The following is a 22,653-nucleotide window of genomic DNA, read 5'->3' as shown; positions in this document are numbered from 1 at the left end:
CCAGTGGAAGGAGGGCCTCAGTATTTGCAAAGTCCTACTGACTCTGGCTTAACTGGATGGGCTTTTTACATGATAGCAACCAAGTGAAAGCGTCCTATGGGATGACCAAAATTGGAACTTTCCCTGCATCCTGTCCACTTCTGGCTGGACAGGTAGGACACCGTTCCCTCCTGCATCCCGTAGGACGCCGTGTGCTCCCCCAGCTTCCCCGGGAGCGCTGCAGCCGCCTCAGCTCTCCGGGACGGGTTCGGTGGGAAGCGATGGGAGCTGACCCGGGCGGTTCGGGTCCCGCCTGTCCTGTCCCCGTGCACCTCAGCTCCCCAGGACGGGTTCGGTGTGTTCTGGCACCGCTGGGCGCTGACCCGGGCGGTTCCGGTCCCGCCTGAGGCGTTCGCGCCAACTCCGCGTTCCGCATCCCCCTGGAAAAGGGGGCGGAGCCGGCAGGGACGCACGGCGCTCGCGGGGACCGCCGGGAGTTGCAGTTCCTGAGCGAGCAAGTAACACAGGCAACTCCATTTCCCGTCTGTCCTCGGGAGGGGGGGCGCGAGTGCGCGCGCGTGGTATGACGGGTACTGTAGTTCTTGCGCCGAGCCTCGGACGTGCGGCAGGAGGAGGGCCGGGGGAGATAAAAACTACTACGATGGCGGTAGCAGAGGCTGCCGGGAGGGGGTACGGCGGCCCGAGAGGCCACACTGCGCTCGCGTCGGGGCGGCGGAGCACACGCGGAATCGGCGGAGCGAGTGCTGAGTCGGTGCCGCCGCCGGCTCCCCCCTCACCCGGGAGACGCTTCGGGGCCGCGGAGCCTTGTGGGGCCGCCACAAAATGGAGGCGAACGGGAGCGGCAGCGGGAGCAGCAGCGACTCGGCTCCCGACTGCTGGGACCAGGCGGACATCGAGCCGGGCAGCGGCGCCGGCCCGGGCTGCGCCCCGCCGGCCGCGGAGGCCGAGGCGCAGCAGGAGCTGCTCGGGGCGGCCTTCAGCCGGCAGCTGAACGTCAACGCCAAGCCCTTCGTGCCCAACGTCCACGCCGCCGAGTTCGTGCCGTCCTTCCTGCGGAGCGGCCCGGCGCCCGGCCTGCCGCCGCCCTCGCCCCCGCCCGGCCTCCCGCCGCCGCCGCCGCTCGGTAACCGCGGGGCCGGCACCGCGGAGGGCGAGGGAGGCAGGGAGGGATGGGGGCCATGTTGGGAGGGCGCGGGGCCAGCGGGGCGGGGGTGCCGGGCCCGCGGCGGCCGGGAAAGGGCCACGCGGGGCGGGCGAGGAGCCGGGCCGGGCCGGGGGCGGTGCGGGTCTGGCCGCGGGAGGGTCCCCGGGCGGGAGGGGCACGGCCGGGGCAGGGGCTGGGCAGGGGGCGGCGGCGGCACCGCGGGGGATTCGCTGCCGGAGCCGAGGCAGCCCCGGGGTCGGGGGGCCCCGGCGGGGAGAGGCCGCGGGCGCGGGGCTCTGCCCGGGGAGCAGCAGGAACCGGGGGGCTCTGGCTCCCTGAGGGTCCCGGGTGCGTTTCGCGGGGACCTTTGCTCGCAAAGGGCGGCCCGTGATGGGAAAAAACTACATAGCTCTGCTCTTCCTATTATACATAAAATCAATATAATATATGTAATGTATATAATATATAACATGTTACACTCTAGGAGTTGTCGAAGATTTTGGAGGTAATAAATTTAGTGTTGCTGGGGAGAAAAGCACTGCTTCAGCCACCAGTGCCTCAGATGTATCTTAAATGTCTTTTTGAAGATTATCTCAAGTAATTTTTTTTTTTTCTTAACATAATGCCGATAAAGGATTAGTAGGGAAGGGAGTTTTGTCCAGCTGGCCTCAGCTAATGGAATAACCTGAAATTTACCCTGCTTTTAATTTCAAAGAATCTTTGTGTGCCCAGCCAATATTTATACTAGATTTACTTTGCATATGGGAAATTAAAGGAGACCTACTTTTTCATTTTCAGCTCCAAACTGAAGGTTCTTCCAAACATCAGACATGCTGCTTAACTTTGTGGTAGTATTTTAATGTCACTCCTGCAGCTAAGGAGTTTGAGATTTTCCTAATTTTCCTATAATTTTCTGCATCCCTATTGGTATAATATGAAACAAGCTAGTGTTTCAGGTATTTATCTAGTAATTTTATTTCACCATAGACACTACTTGTTACATTATGTTGGCCTTATTTCCTGTTGTTTGTGGCTTATTATTTATTGTGTTTTTCCTTAATATATTAATTGGTCTTGATCTCCCTAGTATCTAAAGTTAATAGTTGTGAACAACTAAAATCTGTAACTTTTATATATGACATTTTAATATTTTTGTAACAGAATATTAACCTGTCCCTTATGTTAGATTATATGTTCTCTACAGCTGTTCAGCACTCCTGATTTTTAGCAGAAGTTATAGCTCATTTACTGTGCAGGCAAGTAGTGTCTAAGTGCATTAAAATAAACTTCAGAGAAGCCGTGGGCAGACTCTTGAATTCCATTTAGAATAAAGGTACATGTTAAAGTTCACAGATGTAGACTGGGTAGCTTGGGGCTGTGATGAACACATGGTCTTCAAAATCCATTCCTGTATTTTTCAGATATTGCAACCTGAATCAAAAGTTTGGGGTTTTTAGCTATGTAATCAATACTGAAAGATTTTTTTAGTGTTTTGAATATTATTAGAATTATTTTGATTTTTTTTTTCCTGGCTGCTTCATTAATGTTTCATCTAAGGTGTTCTATAGTTATTTTTGTTTGTAGGAATTCAAACTACATCTCCTCACCTACTCATTTTTTCTTCACTTTCCCTTTCTCCACTCTTTTGCTACTTCTTCAACCTGTGATGAGCTTCTTCTTTCCAGAAATCAGGAGTAGCTTGAAAACTGTCTGATGATCTGGAATGATCAGAATAGCTTTGCTTTGTGTCTTCATTGCTGAGTACATTTCCTACACAGTGCTAGAATCTACCTGGCTTGAATTTACCTTGATTGCTATATCTTCTTTAAGGTTTAGGATTTTCAGTTTTTCTAAGTAGCTTCAATATCCCTAAGATTAGGCAGAAAAAAACTAGGTTAAAAAATTCTATTTCTTTCCTAACTGGAATACTGTACTTGCTAGGTGCTGCTCCAGGTCTGCTTGCTTGGTTGCAGAAGATAATTGACATCTTCTCCTTGCAGATGTTTGTATAAGGTGACAACTACTTTCCTGGCTGGAAGAACTAGGTGGAGCTTGCTCTAGAAATAAGTCAGAACAACATGTGATTAGACAGTGGTGCTGAATAAGTTACTTTTCAGCAGCCCAGTTGGCTTTTGTTCCCATAGGGAATTAGGTGCTCTGTGACACTCATTCTTCATTACAGACTTTGTAGTGGGAAGAACCTAAATTAGTCTTAATACATCTAAACCTTAGGAAATCTAAAAAGTTGGGTGTCACTTGAGGAATTTCAGTGGCCTGAAGTGAAGTTCTAGTAGTGCTTTTCTTCTTGGAACTTTCTCTTGGTGAGGTTTTGCTCAAGTCATAATTCCTTAGTAATTCAAAGGCCATCATAGATCAGGATGAATGTAAAGTAGCAGCATGGCATATAAAAATTCCACAGGACTGATTCCATTGTGTGGCTGCAGTGTGTAATAGTGTTTCCTTTCATGCACACTAACTTAATGTTTCTAGTAATTTGAATAAGATTCCTGTCATTTATGTTTAGAGCACAGAAGGAGCACTCTCAGAAGCCATTTATGGAATAAGATGTTAACTTTCTAAAACTGGGAAACTCCTGAGACCTGCATTCCTAATAGCTTACTTTCAAACTGGTTTACACATGCTTTCTTTTGATTGGAAATTGTGTATTAGGAAGAAACCTGACTGATGTGTACCACTAATATAACTTATGCTCAGAGATAATTTAATTCCAAAATAATTCTGAAACTATCATTTGATTATATGGGAAAAGCATATTATTTATAATTTTGAACCTAAGGAATATACTAAAACCAGTATGTTCTAAATGTTGTAGCTATGAGGACTTGCATTTATCAAATTGTGTCCAAGTCAAACTCATTTGTGTCAAATCTCTCTTTGTTGAATTCTGTTGGAAATGTGAAATGAAGACTTTATGGCTGTCACAGACAGAAAACCAAGGCTGCAGCACAGTTCTGTGCCAGGTGGACTGGGAGGGTGTCACAGACACGTTGTACTTCTGGGGAGACTCTGGCAGTTGCTGGACTAGCAGACTCAATTAAGGCCATGTGTGATAATGAAATGACTGTGGATTGTGTTAGGGCCTCTAAACCTTCATAGTCACATCTGTGCCTTGCAACCTCACTGTTCTTCAGCTTCTATGACTTCTTTTTGTACTATGTTTCATTAATTTTGTAGATATATGTAGCAGACAATTATATTTTTCTTTGTTTCTGTATCAAAGCACGGTTCAGAGGGAATAATTACCACCAACTTCCAATTAATAAGATTTCTATTTTTCTTTTTAATTGGGTGTGAGAGAATCAAAATATTTTTGAAAATGCAGCATCAATCTGCATTTTTGTGGTTCAATTTTTGTCATAGTTCTTGAATACTCACAGGATTCTTGGTAACATTTATCACAGCTTCCTTGTATGGTCTTTATTATATTTTGTGTTAGTTCTTCTTTTCAGAAATAATTTTTAAGTATTCACTGTTGACTCTGCTTGGAGCAGGAGACTAAACTAGCTAACTCCTGGGATCCCTTCCAGCCTGAATTGTTCACTCATTTGAAGTATGCAGTGGTAGTAGCAAGAGAAAAAGCATCATTAGTATAAAGTAATAAGAATAAAAAGTGTGACATGCAGCAGTGGGTGTAAGGAAAGCATTTGTCCTTTTGGTGGTATTAGGGCTACTGTTTAGTTTGGTAGTTCTCTTGATCACTTCAAATTAATGTCTAAACATCTTTGCTAATGACTACAGTTGAAACAACTTGCCCCTACAGTCCTGAGCCAAGCAAACATCTGGCTTAAGATTCAGTGCCCCTGTTTGCTTCACTCCCTAAATATCCTCACTTGCCTGCAGTAGTCACTCCTGAAGCAGTTCAATTCAAGCAGCTGGACATCCTCAGCCTTCAAGTGCTGTAAATAAATGGATATAACATTTTTCTTCCTGCTTTTCCCTGCCCTCATTTTTTCTGACCTTGTAGCAGCTGGGATGTCCATATGTCAGTCAGACACAAGAGGTGGAGTTTCAGTATCATCTAATTCAGTTCTGAAACCTGTAGTTTCCAGAGCAGGATGAGTTATCTGTACCACTGTGTTCTCTAAAGCCTGATATCTCATTTTACACTGGGAGACTCTTCAACATCTCAGTCCTCAAGAACTTCTCTTTGCATATGAACTTGCTGAGAAAGGCTTGTCTAAGACAGCAGCCCACAGTTCAAGAAGCTGTTGGGTTTAAGGGTTATGTGGTTTTCCATGTCAGCCTTGGAACAGCCCTGTGCTGATGATTTCCTCACCGTGCTGGTAATGTTACTGTTAATGCTTCAGAACTGCAAACTTGAACTGCTCCCATGGCAGCAAATCAGGGTTGTATTGTCAGTGCCAGCATATGGGATAAATTCTTATCTGAAAATCTTATTTGAGTTGGCACTTGTCTATCTAGAGCAGTCTTCTGTATCAGCTTCTCTAGACAGGTGAGCTGTGCAGCCACTTGTGAAACTGAGTGCAGAGAGAGGCTGGATGTCTTGGCACTGCTGGGTGGTCAGGTAGAACATACCTGTGTGGGGCACTCAGGGTGCCAGTGTGTTACACAGATGTCCTTTGTCTACATCTGAAGTGCCCCCAGGAAGGTGGCCAGGATTGTGTTGCTCCTGTTAGAATAATTCATCACCCTCGTGGCCTTGCATGACTCCAGTAAATGGCACACAAACCCCTGGGAGGCAGCTGTGCCCTGCATGGACTGTCCTGGGGGCTGAGGCAGCCTGCTGGCCATGTGTGTGGCACTCTGCTCTGGGCTACTGCTGAATGTGTTTGAAAGCGTGGTGTTATCTTAAAACTTGCTTGCTCTATCAAAATGAGCACAGAAATAATTTGGGATAATTCTTCGATTCTATTTATAATCTGGTTTTACAGTTCTACTTAAGGAATTTTGGCATTTTTCTCCTGTTTTGTGATGAGAGATATGCAAGGAAAAGAAGCAGCTGATTGTATGAAGCCAGGATAGAAAGATGATTTTATTTTGTGGTTTTTATTATGAAGGAATAAAGCAGTTGTAATTTAATCCATTAAATTAATGACTATGTTTTGAAGAGGTCTATGGGAAAATGACAGTGATTGTATTTCATTACAAAAGTTAGTTTGGGACAGAAGATGCAATACTAAAAATATGAGTCATGCTAAAGATACTGGGTTATGAGAGATTTTTGTCAGAGTGGAAGTACTGAGCTTGGTTTCTTGATTATCTGTCTTAAAAATCAAGTTATCAACTGAGCACAAATACTTGGCCTTAAGCAGAAGAGGACTTCAGTACATTCCCTGAAAATCCCCATAAGCTTTCTTAAACTTAGTTGTTAAGGAGCATGTCAGGTTTAGATAAGATAAGCTTAAGGTGTGTCCTCAGTGGGGAAGGAAGAAGGTGGGTCTTTTACTAAGCTAGCACCTAATTAAAGCCTGTGAATATGAAACAAGTGCTAATTTTTTTTTGTGAATTTTACAGAGTCAAGTTAAACTATTAAAGCTGCTTTTGCATTGATGCATTTTAAAAACTGGTGTGTCCACTGGTGAAGCTGGGGCTATAAAGCAGAGCAAAGAGAAGAACATAATTTTGGGTTTAACTTTCAAAACAACTGCCTTACAGTGAACTCCTGAAAACCTTTTCTTTCTGCACAATTTTAAGTATTGAATATAAAGCATTTTGTTTAGCTTTATTTGTGCTTGACATAATTTTTGTGTGTTATTGTTATCTAAGAATCTCTTGGGGCTTTTTTTATTGTACTTTTCGTGCTGTGTGTTTGATGCAGACTTTTATTTTTTTACTCTGCTGTAATTCCCTTTATGCTTTCATTTTAAAAAAGGGGGGCAAACATCTGTTATGTAATGCATGAAAACTGGTGAGACTGTGTGACTATTGTGTAAAGATGTTCTGAACTCAGGTATTGGAATTACACATGTAAAAGGTGATGGGAATCCTAAGGTGGGTGTCATGTGTTTCTTCACTCTTCAGGAATTCCTGTGAAGGGACTTGATGCCTGTATTAGAGAAGCAGTAACAAATTCACTGTACAGGCATCTAAGTTTTGTAGAGAAGATATTTCAGGCTGAATTTGTCTTTTTTATTTTTTTACTTTTTTTTTTTTTAATCTCTCTGCTGTGTGGTGCAGTTTCTCTAACTCTGTAGCCTACCCCAGCTGTCCGGTTCCAGTCCTGTCTGGGTTCTTATCACTCCAGCAGCAGAGCAGGCTGGATCTGAGTGCTGCTGTGTATTGCACCAAATTGATGCCTCTCATTAATTCTGTGAATGCATTTGCATTGTGGTTCAGGTAACTGATGTTCAGGAATTATCAGTTAACCACTGGGCAGTTCTTACTTGTGTGGAGACCTTTATCAGCTTTTTCTGGGCATCTGGTAAACACTGAGTTTTGTGTAAAGATGGAGGTTGTCACTATTGCTTAGTGATTGAGTTTGACTTTAATAGCCACTATTCTAATATTGATTCCTATCAGCTGTACCTGTTCTAGGTATGAAAAACTTGCTACATTCTAATAAAAATTTAAAGAGCAATTTTCTATTGTTTATCTACAAGCATTCTAATATGTTAGTGCTGCAAAGTTCCTAGCTTATAGTCTTGTAAAACAATATTTTCAGAGGTTGGATGATAACTTCAAATTTGTTGTCCTTGTGCAGCTTTGGTTATTCTACAACAGAAATGCAAACAAGTACAAAACTTGGTGTGATATGCTACAAACTTATCAGTAGTAGAATGCTGTGTGAATGAAGTAGGCAGAGTGGATTCTTTAGGACATGAGATGTATTTTAAAGACATCAGTCACTGTGTTTTACAAGTTGTGCAATTTTGGACTCTATATTGGTAGTGTACATACTCTTCCAGTGAATTTTACATTTAAAAAATCCCTGCAATTACCTTTTCTAGACAAGACTCTGAATTACATAATGTCATTGTCTGATGGCACCAGTAGATAAATGCAGCATCTGTATCCATTTTTGCCCTTGGCATTGACAACAGAGATATTCCAAAAAATGTCCTAAGGCTGTGATGTTGAGCAGGACTAAAGCCACTCAGTCCCTGTAATACCATGGATAAGGTTGCAACAGCAGTTCTTGACTTAGGGCTTGAAGGAGAGATGGAGATGGTTAGGTATAAAATCCTACAGCTGCTTGTCATGCACAAACCCAGTAATTTGAGGCATTTAAAAATTGGCATTACTTAAGGCATGTCCTGACTTTAAAACCAGATTTGCTACAAAGTACATTTTGAGTCCCTCTCATATGAAAGATTCCTGTCTGGATGATCTTCACAGATGAGAAGAGGTGACAGACCCTGTGCTCTAGGGAAGCAGTAGGATTGCATCCTTCTTTTCAGATGATGGTCTTAAGGCACATTTCAGGCAATCTGTTCACTTCCACACAGAGGATGGTAAATCTGAGCCTTTGTCTGAAATAACCTGACATAACCTGAAATTGTTTATCAGAAGTAAACATTTACTGTGGAGAGTGGGGGGTTTTTTCACTTAGAGCGTGTTAGTTTTGAAATTAAGTTTCTTTATTTACTTGGTTTCTTAACAATAATTTTTTTAGTGAGTGGTTTGTTTCTTTCTGCTTTGAAGAAACGGTATACAATGATACAATTCAGTGTCCTCTTCCAAAGCATGTCTGCCACTTGTGTGCCAAGGTGACCAGAGTTTAATAAAAGGCTGTGGTTATAGCTGACTGTCTGTTCCCCCCTGGCTGTGTGGCACTGCTACTCTTTAGCATCCATGCCCAAACTGTCTTACTGACTCTTGTGTGGTAGGCCTGTACAAAATCTACAGAGGAAATTTTTATTCTACTTCTCTGTTAGTTGTGAAGAAGTGTTTTTCCTGTCTGCATACCTGCTGTATTGCAGACCAGAAAGTAAAAACGGAGTTTCTATGAATGGTTTTGACTGACAGTATATTTCTCAGAAATTAACTAGCTCTCCAACCACTCACAGAACGTCTGTTCCAAGGCAAGTGCATTAATATTGCCATTTGATACATTTTTCATTACAGACAAACTTCTGGAGTGAAATCAAAAGCTTGTTGAAATGATCTTGTAATTAAAATATTTATGCATCCCAACCACAGTATGTGTGAAATAGCCAACAATCTTCTGATGTGCTACAAAATGGAGGCTCTAGGTTCATACCTAGATTTTGTGCCACCTGCTTACCCCGCTCAGAAATGGGCTGCTGGGAGTCTTTTCCAGCTGCCAGATGGGAGTGATAGACCATTTCTTTAAAAGGATCTAGGGGTATTCTATTCTTCTGCTTTTACTGACTCTGTGAATTCATTCTCTTCAAGCCTGGTTGGTTTGTTTTGGGGAGTGTAGCTCATGTGTGATCTGAGGCAGGAGTGCAGGCAGTGCTTTCCTTTGGGCACTGCTGTTCATGTGTGATCCAGGGCAGGAGTGCAGGCAGTGCTTTCCTTTGGGCACTGCTGTTCATGTGTGATCTGAGGCAGGAGTGCAGGCAGTGCTTTCCTTTGGGCATTCTGTGCCCCCTCCCTGCCTTGCTGCTGGCCACTGGCTGTTGTGCTGTGACCCACATTCACCCTGCCTGCAAAGCCCTGTCCTCTGGCCCCCTGCCAGCTCTCCCGGCGCTGCTCCACTTTACAGGAGTCTGCAGCAAATACGCAAACAGTGCGAAAGCAAAGAGGCTTAGGAGCAGCTCCTTCTCGGGGTGCCTTTGTTCTTTTCAGGGGATTTGTTTCATCTTTAGGTCCCATCATGCGTATAGAGCAAGTGATGCTCTAAGATCTGGGTTCAGATTTCAGTTGAAGGAGAGCTGGAGTACAGCTAAACAGAGGGTATGAATTTTGTATGTGGTTGAAAAAAAAGATAACTTGTTTCAAAGCATGATGAAGTTGAACTTATACCAAGAGAAAACTAAATAGGTTAAGGTTTTATGTATAGTTATAGAAGGCCCCTTGATCACGTGAAATAACGTCCCAAAACATTGAGTGCTGCGTTAATTGCAATGTATCACTCCTAGTGGATTTATAAATTGTTACACCTCAGCATAAAATGTAGTGGCATGGTTTAGTGCATGAGAGGGTTGAGTAATTTGTCAGACAAACCATCCTTGTGGCTTTGATAGAGGCACATGACCAGTGGGATTGCCTTCCACGTAATGGAACTGTGCTCTGGTGTTTAAGAGGACTGGCAAACGTACCAGACATCTGAATGAATTTGTCATCTCCTGACCTTAAAAACTACAGAAGATGTTAAGAATTTGTTTTTAATAGCTTGTTTCTATTTTCTACTCAACATTTAATGGAAATGAGGCACAAGAATAGTGTAGACATGGCTGTAAGACCCTTCCCCTGCAGTTGTGACACCACATTGTGTCTTTGGATACAATGAAACTGCTCTGCTATTTTTGAACACCAGTTAGACACTAACACTTACCAACAGCCAGCATGCTCAAAAAGGATGGGCAAGTAAAATACTGTGTATAGAAAATTGCTTGCTTTAAGTGTATCTTTCCATTCAGGGGGGAAAATGGCTTGTTTTTAGAAGTGGTATATTATTTTCACAATGTCTAGGCAGTGCTCTTTAGCAGTATTTGTGCTTGGAGGCTGTGTTTAGTACCACTTGGCAGGGAGGGGAGTCATTATTCTTTCCACACAATTCTTGCAATAAAGTTGGGAGATGGTCTTTTATGGCAAAGTTTGGAAATTGGTCACATCATTGTACTTTAAAAGATAAACTTTTTTTCTCTGCAGGTGCACCTGTAGAGCCTTCTCCAGAGGAGCAGACAGCCTCTTGTGAAGGTAGTTGTTTTTGTGATCCTCATTATATGATTTTTTAAAAATTATTGCAAATAATCTCTTTTAAATCTCTATGAACCTTTTCCAATCTTCATTATCCTCATACTACTCTTGTAAGGCAATGTGATTATCTGTATTTATTTACAGTTTCATAGGCAGTTGGGAAAGGCTCATAAAGTGGCTTATAGAAGATCATAAAGCTAGTATGAAGCAAAATTTTTGAAATGAACCTGTTTATTAAAAAGCTTTGGCAAGTGCCAAAATATCTGAGCTATCCTTTTATTCATTTAGTCACTCATTTTTCTTTGTTCTTGATTACTGTCATGCTAACTATGTGTCTAATGATTCATTTCCACCCCTTTTTTTTTTCTAGGTTCAAATGCTGCTGTTAACATGGAAATTTCAGAGTCTGTTGGTAAGATGAGAATTGTTCCTTTTTAGTGTGAAAATACTATAATGTACTACTGCAGTGCTTTTGCTGAATCACTGCAAACAAAATAGTAGAGCCTTTACTCTTACAACAAAGTACACTATGTGTACTTTATACTTGGATGACTATTTGTATCTTTATACTTGGGTGAGGAAAGAGGTAATTGAACACTACTGTGCATTGAGAGCTGCAACTGGATTGCTTGGACACTGTAAAATGATGAGTGCTTTATTAAAAAATAATTTCATATTACCAAATAGCTCCATTAACATGTGTGGAATGGTGATTAGCAAAAAAACTTTAAAGTGGTCAGCAATGTGAACAATCAGAACATAGAAATTGTATGTTTCTTATTGTTTTTATAAGGCTTAGGAGTGAACTTAAACTATAATCCCTCTCCTTTGCTTTCTAAACATATGGTAGTGTGTGTCTGTGGATTCAGACTACTGTGCTGGTCTGAGTAGATCTTCAGATTTGCTTTTTCTTTGTAAAATTGTTGCCTTGTTAAAACAGAAGTTTCTATATCCTAGATTTCTTATGTCAGCACACAAGCTGGCTTGGAAGCTCCTGGTACTAATCAGAAGCAAGCAGCAGTTCTCCCTTTTCCTATAGGAAAATGTTAACAGACCTGGTAGCTTTGTGATTGTGCCTTTGGGGCAGGGGCTTTTCCCCTTTTAATTCTTGTTAATTCCTTTATCTATTTGAATATATCTCATTGGTTCATTTTTAGTGGAAAATGGAGAGACAGAAATGTCCCCAGAGGAGTCATGGGACCACAAAGAAGAGCCCAGTGAAGCAGAGCTTGGAGGTGGCCCTGCAGGGGATGCGGGGCCTTCTGAAGAGAGCGCTCAGGAAATGATGGAGGAGGAGGAGGAGATACCAAAACCGAAATCTGTGGTAGCACCTCCTGGTGCTCCTAAAAAAGAGCACGTCAATGTAGTATTCATTGGACACGTAGGTGAGTTTTAAGGGAAGGTGAAGTACTTGGATCTGTCTGTTGTGTACTGTCTAGAACTCAGAGGATTAGAAATTAATGCTGTTCTTTGTATTCACCATGTCTGGAGGCTCACAGGAGCATTCGTTCTAATGAAGCTGCTCTGGAAAAGGAAAAATTTAAAGGTCTTTCAGGGGTAGAGGGCCAAAGGTAGAGTGTGTTCTCTTGGACACAACAGTGCCTGTGTTCATGAGTTCTCAAGTAACTGCTCCTGTTGAGTGCTCAATTGATATATCTGTATTTATGATCTGAAGAACAAAATCAGAATATGGTGCTTCTTTTCTGCTTATTTTAGGGTTCTTGCTATTAGATTCAAAAATTATTATTCTGAATACTAAAATTAGTAGAGTTACAGCAATACATTAATATAATTCATGGTTAAAAGAAGCATTTATAGCAAAATATTTTCATTTAATAGTTTCAACAAGCGTCATAAAAACTTGGGTGGTGTCAGAAGTAGAGCAGAATTGTTGAATCACAAATTATACAGTAAATTCCATCTTTTCATTTCTGTAGTTATTTGCCACCTTAAAGGTACTGTAACTTGAGTCCTTGGGTAAATTCAGAATAGAGTCACATAAAGTAAAGGGGCTGTGGGCAGAGGTACAGCCCAATATTGAAGAGCAGCCCACACAAGTTAGGGACAAGGGATAAAGGAAGCAGGGAAAGGGATTTTGCAAGAGCTTCCCACTCTTGACCCTGGCTTTAGCTGGATCACTGCTTGCTGAGGGGGTTTTGTTATGGATAATGCTGAATTTATATATATGAAAACAGCATGTTCAAAATTTGGTGTAATTTAATTGATGACAAATTATAATAGGAACAAGGGAAAGTGCAAGATGCTTCCAAAAACTGAGACTGTGGTTCAAAAAATAAATCCTTTGGAAACAAACTAGATTACTTAGTTCATAATGGTCTGCTGTTTCTAGAATTTTACATTGTTGATGACTTGAATTAATTTTATTTTAGATGCTGGCAAGTCAACTATTGGAGGACAAATAATGTAAGGAAACTTTAATTTTTATATTTCCCGTTCTTGTGAATTAAAAAACTTCAATTAGAATGAGTAATATTTTCTTTGTGGCTTTAATCAGCATATGTTAATACTTTTATAACAATGTTTCTGTCCCTGTCAATTGAGGTACTTACTGTCTTTGGAATTTCTTAATTCCAGCACATTAATATTATTGCTATAGGATTTTCATTTAATAGAAGCAACTATGCAAAAAGAAACATTATCAAATTTTTAAAATTAATCACTTTCTTAGAGCATGGCTGTTTTTCTTTGTATTTTAAAATGAAATTTGAAACAGCTTTATACCATTGGTTAAACTTTGTCCTTTCTGTGAAGATTTTAAAAAAATTCATATTTTCATTTCCCAATCACAATAGTCTGTGGGGATTGTATAAGTAACTATTTGGAAATACCTTTCTGCTTTGTGTAAAATTGCCCGTTTATTTTCCCTCTCCTTAGGTATTTGACAGGAATGGTTGACAAAAGAACACTTGAAAAATATGAAAGAGAAGCTAAAGAAAAAAACAGAGAAACATGGTATGAGCTTTGTGAAGATAGTAGCACCCTTTGCCCTTTACTGCAATGAAACTGGTTTTAGTCTCTGTCCCAGCAGCCCTGGCTTCCTCCAGGCACGATGGTGCTCTTGTCCTGGGTGGACTTTTTGTGGCCTCTTGTTTGGTTTGGGTTTTGTTGTTGTTTTTTTGGTTGGTTGGTTTTGTGAGGGCAGTGAGTATATACAGCACATGCAGCAGCCTCATTTCTGCTTCAAACAACTCCTGCAAAATTGATTTCCCTTTTGAAAGCTTTCTCCTTTTGGCTGGAGGATAAAAGGGGTTCAGAGGGCTCTGGAAAAGGAGCAGTTAAAGACTTCCCTAGGGTAGAGCATCCTCAGGGGATGGGCATGGACCTGAACTCACTGAATCCTGTGTGAAGGGCAATAGAAAGGGTGACATGGTTCTTTTCACCAGGCAACTGCTGTGCAAGCAGCATCCCCTCAGACACCCCCAGTCACTACAAAACCAAAGCTAAGGATGGCTACAGGCTGCTGTTAATGGCAAAAAATATTACTGTGCTAAACTAGTTCAGTTGAGTTATTACCACTTTTTATCATTAGTAGAGCATTTTTTTTCTTTATAGTCACCAGTTTTCACAAAACCTGAAGGATCTAAGTAGCTATTTTTTCTTTTAATTTCAGTTTACCTAACTGAAAGCTAACTTGTTGTTGGCCAGGGGAAAAAATTATTAGGAGGGGACAAGAGTCTGTATAATGAAAATCAATCAAAGATAGTGTGAATAAAGATGGTGTCTATTTCATAGCCAACTTCTGCTTAATATGTGCAAATAAATGAGAACTAGTACTTATAATTCTCAATAATGTGTGCAAGTCAGAACTAATGTTTTAGTTAATTATGCTGAGAAGGAAAAATTATTTTGTATTTGATCCTGAGGTTTTTCTGAGACTGAGGCAAAGTTTAAATTATGTGAGGTTAGATCACAGCTGAAGAACTTAGAAAATGAAACATGTTTATTAGAATTTTTAGAAATTAATCCTTATAGTTGTGTGAAGGAGAGCTGGCAATGGGCTCTGCAGCTCACTGTACACACAAATGAGTCAGTTCAGTATTTCCAAGACCAGTAGTGACTTTACATTTAGCAATGCTGAGGTGGTTAAAATAAGTAAGAGAAAATGTCCCTTATGACTAAGAAATTGTATATAAATGTAATAAAAATTGATACAACAACAGAGTGTTTGGGTTGGGATTTTTTAGGTACCTTTCATGGGCCTTAGACACAAACCAAGAAGAACGAGACAAAGGTAAAACAGTAGAAGTGGGTCGTGCCTATTTTGAAACGGAGAAGAAACACTTCACTATTTTAGATGCTCCTGGACACAAGAGCTTTGTTCCAAATATGATTGGTGGGGCTTCTCAAGCTGATCTTGCTGTGCTGGTAAGGAGAAACCAGATACTTTTACTTTGCATATGCTGTGGAATTAAGCTTCTGATTTTTATTTTTTGTTTACTTCTTTATTCTTTTGTTTACTTTCAGCAGGCAGAATTTTCAAATGTTACATTTACTGAGATGAGTGAGTTTTGGAGTAATTTAACTGCTTCTTAAAGCTGCCCACAGGTGTCATGTGAATTTTTTACATGTCAATGCAGAAACTAATGGGCAATACTGAGAACATACCAGTGCATTTTGGAAGCTTTTACTAGGTCTGACTACCCAGAGTTTTTTGAATAAGTCAGTATTATTGATTGTTCTGTTAAGAGAATTGTAGAACCTTTATTAAAATATGTATCTTTAATTAGGTTATTTCTGCAAGAAAAGGAGAGTTTGAAACTGGATTTGAGAAAGGTGGACAAACAAGAGAACATGCCATGTTAGCAAAAACAGCAGGTGTAAAGCATTTAATAGTTCTTATTAATAAAATGGATGATCCAACTGTAAACTGGAGTAATGAAAGGTGAGTTTAATATTAAAAAACTAATTTTCTCTGACAGATACTACAATAGAATAATTCCTAGGCAAAGAAATATTTGTATCCCATTATTGCTGAAAGGATGGTTGACTGGTGGACTGAAGGCAGAGGTTATAAAACTGGCAGGAAAACCAGAAGCTCAGTGCCCAGGACAGTGCTTCTCAATAAAGCTGGAAGTTCTACACTCAAACATTCACTATCAACTGCTTGGATCCATGCAGACATACCTAACAAACCCTCATGCATTCTAGGATAGTTTAATTGTTGACTTGGAAACTTCATACTGAGTCTGAAAAAGGAAGTGATTGTTTGAGTTTGCCACAGTTGTGAGAGAAGCTGCTGTTTGTTCTGCCCAGAATTGTGGAAGTTTTAGTGGGAAGCCATGAGGGCCTGTTCAACCTTGGAATGTCAACCTGCTGCACTAAGAGACAGATGCACACCCCATTCTCTGTCTTGGTCCTGCCCCAGCCTTCTGACATTACTGAATTCACCCCAAACTGAGAGGAGGCAGTGTGATAGAAATAAATAAATTAAACCTAGTTGTAGGAGACTGAGGCAGTGCTGCAGTGCCAGCCTGGAGCCTGACCTCAGGAGGTGTCTGTGGTCTGTCCTGCTGTGCTGGCTTGGATCTCTTGCTTTAAGCAGTTGCAGCTGGTGCTGCTGCTCCCCAGCCCTGTCACTGCAGTGTGGGCAGGGCACTGATGATGCTTTATGGGGCAGAGCAATGAGGGGGAATAGGGGAACACACAATACTGAGCTGTGCTGGAAGGCTGGGGAGGAGATGCAAATGGACCTCCAGATCTTAATTAGGCTTGCTTGCTGCTCACACGGTAACTTAAATGATGGAACTGAAATGTCTGCATGTTTTTTAAAGCACGGGATTATGTTATGCTGGAATAAGTGGAATTTACCTTGATCTGCTTGTCATTTTAATAGATATGAGGAATGTAAAGAGAAACTGGTGCCATTTTTGAAGAAAGTTGGCTTCAATCCCAAAAAGGACATTCATTTCATGCCCTGCTCAGGACTGACTGGAGCAAACCTTAAAGAACAGTCAGAATTCTGTCCTTGGTATATGTATGTATCTTAAATTGAGCAACTTGAATATTTGCTATATTCCAATAAAAGTAAATGCTTCAGTGAAGCTGGGAGGTAGCAGAGCGTGGTATGTTGTAGTTGTGTGCCAAAGTGCTTGAGGAAATACAGCCAGAGCAACAAGAACACAGCCATGCAACGTGCCAAGGAAAAGCATTTGCAAGCTGCAGAAGATTATCAGTAAAATATTAGCAGTGTTCTCTGGCTGTGTGAGTTCAGTGCCTCACGAGCACTGGAATTTGCCAGTGATGCTGCAGCTGCCGTTGCTGGAATGAGTAATGGTTTGATGTGAGCAGTTTGCTTGAAGCTGTATTGTAATTAGGGACAAGCCATGCCTCTCAGTGGATGTCATGTTTTTCAGTATTGTTCAGTGTACTTTAAAAACAATTAATGGAAATCACATTTGGACCTAGCTTATGGCTGAAATATATTACACATCTGTTGTGAGTCTCAAAAGAATAATTAATCTGTGTGAAATATGCCTGTATTGTAACTTAAAAACTTGCATTTCCTGAGTTGATATTGATATGTTGGTAGAAGTAAAGTGGACACTACTGATGGGATGCTATAATAGATTCAGCTGTCTTAGAGGTCATTTTTCTAAATGATAAGATGAATATGATTGTTTTTGTTGGACTGCATTTATGCATTTAGAACAATTTTTTTAAATGGAAGGGTGCTCATGGAATTGAAACAAATGCCTTCTGCTTTTTTAGTGGATTACCATTTATTCCATACCTGGATAATTTGCCAAACTTCAACCGTTCAGTTGATGGACCAATCAGGCTGCCAATTGTGGATAAATATAAGGTACAGATTAAAATAATATTACAGAAAGTATAAAGAGGCTGTTTTCAGAAAGCAGTAAATGGACTATTTACTGTACTTTTAGAGGGTATCTTTTTCTTTGTTAATGTTACATTTCCAACTGTAGAATAGAGGAGGGAAGGGAAGTAAATAATTTTGGCATTATATGAAACTCCTAAAATCTGTAATCTTCCATGACAACAATTTCCAAAATACTAAGTCTAGCGGTGCTAGTTATTCATAGAGTTAAGTAATCAAACCCAGAGGTAAATCATAAATAGTCTCTTTAGGAAAATGTTTTTAATTGCTGTGTAATGATTTCTCTTTGTGAAGGACATGGGCACTGTGGTCCTTGGGAAGCTGGAGTCGGGCTCTATTTGCAAAGGACAACAGCTTGTGATGATGCCAAACAAGGTATGGTATGGTTTAGATATTTTAAAAATTTACTACCATAAAAAAAGAGCTTTGTTCTTAAAGATACTCATTACTTTAAGTCAGAAAATGTTCTGTTGCTCTGTTGAGCACAGCTAAGCTCTCACATTTTCCATGGGTGATGTTTCTGGGGCCAGGGGCTGTTATGTAGCTCCTCAGCAGTCAGAACTTGGGTTCTTCTGCCTTAGTAAACTCAGATGCTGGACTACAAATTATCTCACTTCAACTGGATTTTATTTCATGTTTGTTGGCCACTGTTACCTGCTGTGGGTTAATATTGCTCAAGAGTTTCTTTCACCCCTTTCCTTTTTTTTTCTTTCTCCCAAAGGGAAACAGAACAAAAAAACTTGAAAAATCTTTTAAAAAATTCAGTTATTACTAATTCATCATTCAAATATTTTAAATGTTCTGAAGCTTGACAGAACCAAATATAATTAACTTAAACTGTAATATAATTGTTTATTGAAATACTGTTATATTACAGTTATTTTGTATCTGACTAAAATATTCACAATGAAAAACTATGGTTTTGTTTTCTTTAAGCACAATGTGGAAGTTCTTGGAATTCTTTCTGATGATGTAGAAACTGACTCAGTAGCCCCAGGTGAAAATCTAAAGATCAGACTGAAGGGAATTGAAGAGGAAGAGATCCTTCCAGGATTTATTCTCTGTGATCTCAACAACCTTTGTCATTCTGGACGCACATTTGATGCCCAGGTAGAATAACAACTTTTAATTGCTGTATAGAGGGGTAAAAACCATGGAAATATTTTATGTTTTGCCAAATCTAAAACTTGAGTAGGCTGAAGTTTCAGTTCAGATTTCTTGTTCACTGCCATCTCTAAATGGGCAATAACATATATACTTAACATTGACATCATTAATTAGAGTTTTTAAAAGGTAAATTGTTTTGAATGTAACTTCTCAATGAAGTTTTAGATACTTATAATGGTGAAAGCAAGACCTTATGAGGCTAGTTTTTCAGTTTTCTACTTTCATACTATAAAGTTAAAAATTTTAACTCTGATAAAAATTTGTGTGTATATTGTTCAATAGACTTTTTAATGTACTTCTGCATTGATTATTCTCTGTTCTTTTATAATTGAAATCAGGAAAAATGCACTTTTTTATTTTTAATTGTTTTACAGATAGTGATAATTGAGCACAAATCCATTATCTGCCCAGGTTATAATGCAGTGCTGCACATCCACACTTGTATTGAAGAAGTTGAGATAACAGTAAGTGTCACTTTAAGTTGTGATGTGAATATAAACAATCCAGTTGTTGGGATGAAGAGTTCTGTCGTGTCATAAATTTGTAGAGGAGCTAAAGCAACAAAGCTCCAGCCTTGAATGCAATTTTTGGTTGTGCCCTAACACAAACAAAAATGGCTGTAACTGTTAGCATAAGCATTCTGCAAAGTGGTGTACATTGTGACTGAATAAACCATGCAAACTTTTTCTTGTATTTGTTTGTAAGGATATTCTTTCTTAGACCAATTCTGTTTCTATAAAACAGAAAAATAACTCTTATTTTAGCACTTACAACTGTTATTTTTTTCTTACCCAGGCCTTAATCTGCTTGGTAGACAAAAAAACAGGAGAAAAAAGTAAGACACGGCCCCGTTTTGTGAAACAAGATCAAGTCTGCATTGCCCGTTTAAGGACAGCAGGAACGATCTGCCTTGAGACATTCAAAGATTTCCCTCAGATGGGTCGCTTCACCTTAAGGGATGAGGGTAAGGCTGCTTCAGCAGCAGGTACTGACTGCTGCAAAAGCTTACTTGGACTCAGAGCCACAGGCAGTGAGGTATTCAAATGCTCTTATCTGGTGGAAATCACTCTCTGGGTAACAATAGAAGAGTTAGTCTCGGCAAATTGTTGTCATTGTGCAGAGTCCTTGCTAGTAACAGAATTTTATTTGAGTAATGTACAGAAATATGCATTGTGAAACAAAAGACTGGATTTGAAAAATAACCACCAGTGCTTTTTTAATGTGCCCTGCAATGTCCACCTACAATGTGAATACCATAGTTTCACTTTTTCAAGTTGAAAAATATCAGGGGAGTTGTATGTTAGGTTTTCACGTGCACACCCTGGTAAAACTCACAGATTTGTGGGATGCGTTTAAAATAAAGTATTTGAAGAATAGTAAACAGATCTGGTAGTGATTCTGCCTTGCTTTCTCCTGAGATGAGTGTAGAAGCAGGCTCTCCACAATCCACATTGTGTTCTTTGCTGTCAGAATAGCAGGCTTACTATTTTAAAATCTTTATCGTGCTTTTAAAATACACTGATGCTACAACATAATAATTTATTCTCTGTGATTTGTAATACTTAAGAGCCTGTACTTTGGGGCAGGTTTTCATGTTCTTGGAGATGTGTGCATTCCTTTCACAGTAAATATAACACTGCTGTTTGTCTCCTTGGTTTAGGTAAGACCATTGCAATTGGAAAAGTTCTGAAACTGGTTCCAGAGAAGGACTAAGCATTTTTCTCAAAGACCCCGCACAATACTGTGAGGAAAATCGACTCAGCAAAAGCCTACTTCACACCGCCGTCTTATTTTCTGCCCATTGATAAACTTCTCCCCATATTTTGCAAAGACAAATTTCACAGCAAAGGTCCACATTATGTCAGCTTTCTCATATTGAGAGCTCTGCTATGCCACTGTTGAATTTTCCCAAAAACAATTTTTTTTTTCTCCCAAATTCTGCTTCCTTGGAAAGATTCGGCAATAGCTTTGTAAGTGATGTGGACATAATTGCCTATAATTATGAAAATCTAAAGGATTTTTAATGTTTAATTTCCCCCAGCATCTCTATTAAGACCTCTTTTTTCCAGGCAGATCATTCAGAGTGTGCGAGTGTGTGTGCACATGTTACAAAGATGACTACCATGTTAATAAACTATTCAATTTGAAATCTTTTTCGGTATTGGAATTGCTTTTGAATAACGTTTTTTATCCGGATGTAACGCAGTTGCATTAGCTTTTTAACTTCCCAGTAACCCAGATATTTGGTTACTTGGACTTTTCTAAACTCCTCAGCCTCCCCACACACACAGTTTTAAATGAGGCAATTGGGCACTCAACCAAGTTTGTATTAAAATAATTAGGTTTGTCCCTTCCCTTTCTTGAATGCATTCTGAAAATTAAAAAACATTCATGCAAATGTGGCACCTTCATTAGCTTTACATTTGTTAATATCTTCAGCAAATTTAGGTTGACCTAACATCATTACTAGACACAGGAAGTCAATTTTGAAGGCTAGAAGTACATATTGTGTCTTTATAAAAATTCAGCATTATTAAATTCTTAACTGCAGAAAATGCTAACAACCAGTAAATCAGCGAAACTTGCAAAAATAAGAGAATCTGTGGCAATAGTGCCTATTAGTATTTATAAGAGCTACATTTTGTGGGAGAACTGGGCCAATTAAAAAGTGCCAGTTACATAAATTACTCAGTTCAACCTGTCTTTAATTTAGAGGGCTGGATAATCCTTGCTGTTTTAAAGATCAGTCTGAACTGAGAGGGAGAGAGACTGTTTAAACCCCTAAGAGTTTGCACATACCGAAATATGGGAGGGTCAGAATCAAGCACAGTCTGTAAATTTTTGCATATCAAAAAGCAATGTAAGCTTATGAGGACCAGTGAAGTTTTTCTTGAAAAATTAAAGCAAAACTGGTTCAAAGTAAAGCTTACTCAGTACAACTTGAAGGAGCTGCATAATAAAACCCTATTTAGCTGCACTTTGAAAATGGACTGTCTGCAATTGCTGTCCTGATTCTAACAAATTAGGATGAAGGCTAAGGGATTTTTTTTTTTCATTTTCCAGAGCATTAGTAATAATTATTAAAAGGTATCTTCTGAGCTTCTTCAGAATATCTTAAACTAAACATTCTCAGCTGTAAAATTGGTGAGCCCCTCTTCTCCCCCAAAGATTTGCAGTCTAGTGACTGTATCTGAATTGAAACTCAAAACTGAAACAGATTTACCTTTTTTGGGATTTTTTTTTTTGTTTTGTTTGTTTCTTTGTAACTGTGGAACTCCCATTCATTTCACTTACAGCTACATTGTATGGACAGAAGAAGTTATTGTCCTTCAGTTTCATATGACTACACTTGTAGCTACCGTAATGCATGGAATTTAAATAAATTTTATTATGTCTGCAAATCTCTGGGCTTTTATTTTTTTGGTAAATCAGGGTTTAAAAAGTAACTTTTTTTTTTTGTTGTTTCTACCAAGTGAACAAAACCCAAAGTTCCTTGGATCTTAAACTAATGAAGAAATTAAAAGCCAGGGAAACTTACTGTCTTGTTCATATTCTGGACTGACAAGATTTCCACATATCTGACTGACTTCTTGAAGTAAGGTCATGGATTTGAAATTTGCAGTGACTATTATTGGAGAATACTTACAGTTAAATCCCTAAATTGCTAGGTCCTTTA

At 39.8% G+C, this 22,653-nt stretch overlaps 1 protein-coding gene across 1 annotated transcript; it reads left to right on the top strand.

Annotated features, from left to right (window-relative positions):
• Nucleotides 1-691: 691 nt before the first annotated feature.
• On the top strand, nt 692-22,378 carry GSPT1 (G1 to S phase transition 1). Its single transcript, XM_059484217.1, has 15 exons — nt 692-1,123; nt 10,904-10,951; nt 11,322-11,363; nt 12,109-12,336; nt 13,342-13,375; nt 13,847-13,924; nt 15,157-15,337; nt 15,700-15,854; nt 16,806-16,946; nt 17,681-17,774; nt 18,105-18,185; nt 18,747-18,920; nt 19,352-19,441; nt 19,773-19,941; nt 20,638-22,378. Exons 1-15 carry the CDS (start codon nt 823-825, stop codon nt 20,688-20,690), a joined length of 1,869 nt encoding a protein of 622 aa, XP_059340200.1. The 5' UTR covers nt 692-822; the 3' UTR covers nt 20,691-22,378.
• Nucleotides 22,379-22,653: the final 275 nt, after the last annotated feature.

The sequence above is a fragment of the Ammospiza nelsoni genome, chromosome 17 (assembly GCF_027579445.1).
Source record: "Ammospiza nelsoni isolate bAmmNel1 chromosome 17, bAmmNel1.pri, whole genome shotgun sequence".
NCBI classification, from domain to species: Eukaryota; Metazoa; Chordata; class Aves; order Passeriformes; family Passerellidae; genus Ammospiza; species Ammospiza nelsoni.
This window is presented reverse-complemented; position numbering and strand designations above follow the sequence as displayed.

Coding starts and splice junctions, on each gene's coding strand:
- GSPT1 (XM_059484217.1), top strand. CDS start 823: ATGGAGGCGAACGGGAGCGGCAGCGGGAGCAGCAGCGACTCGGCTCCC. Junction 13,376..13,846: donor ACTATTGGAGGACAAATAAT/GTAAGGAAACTT, acceptor CCCTCTCCTTAG/GTATTTGACAGGAATGGTTG. Junction 15,855..16,805: donor GTAAACTGGAGTAATGAAAG/GTGAGTTTAATA, acceptor TCATTTTAATAG/ATATGAGGAATGTAAAGAGA.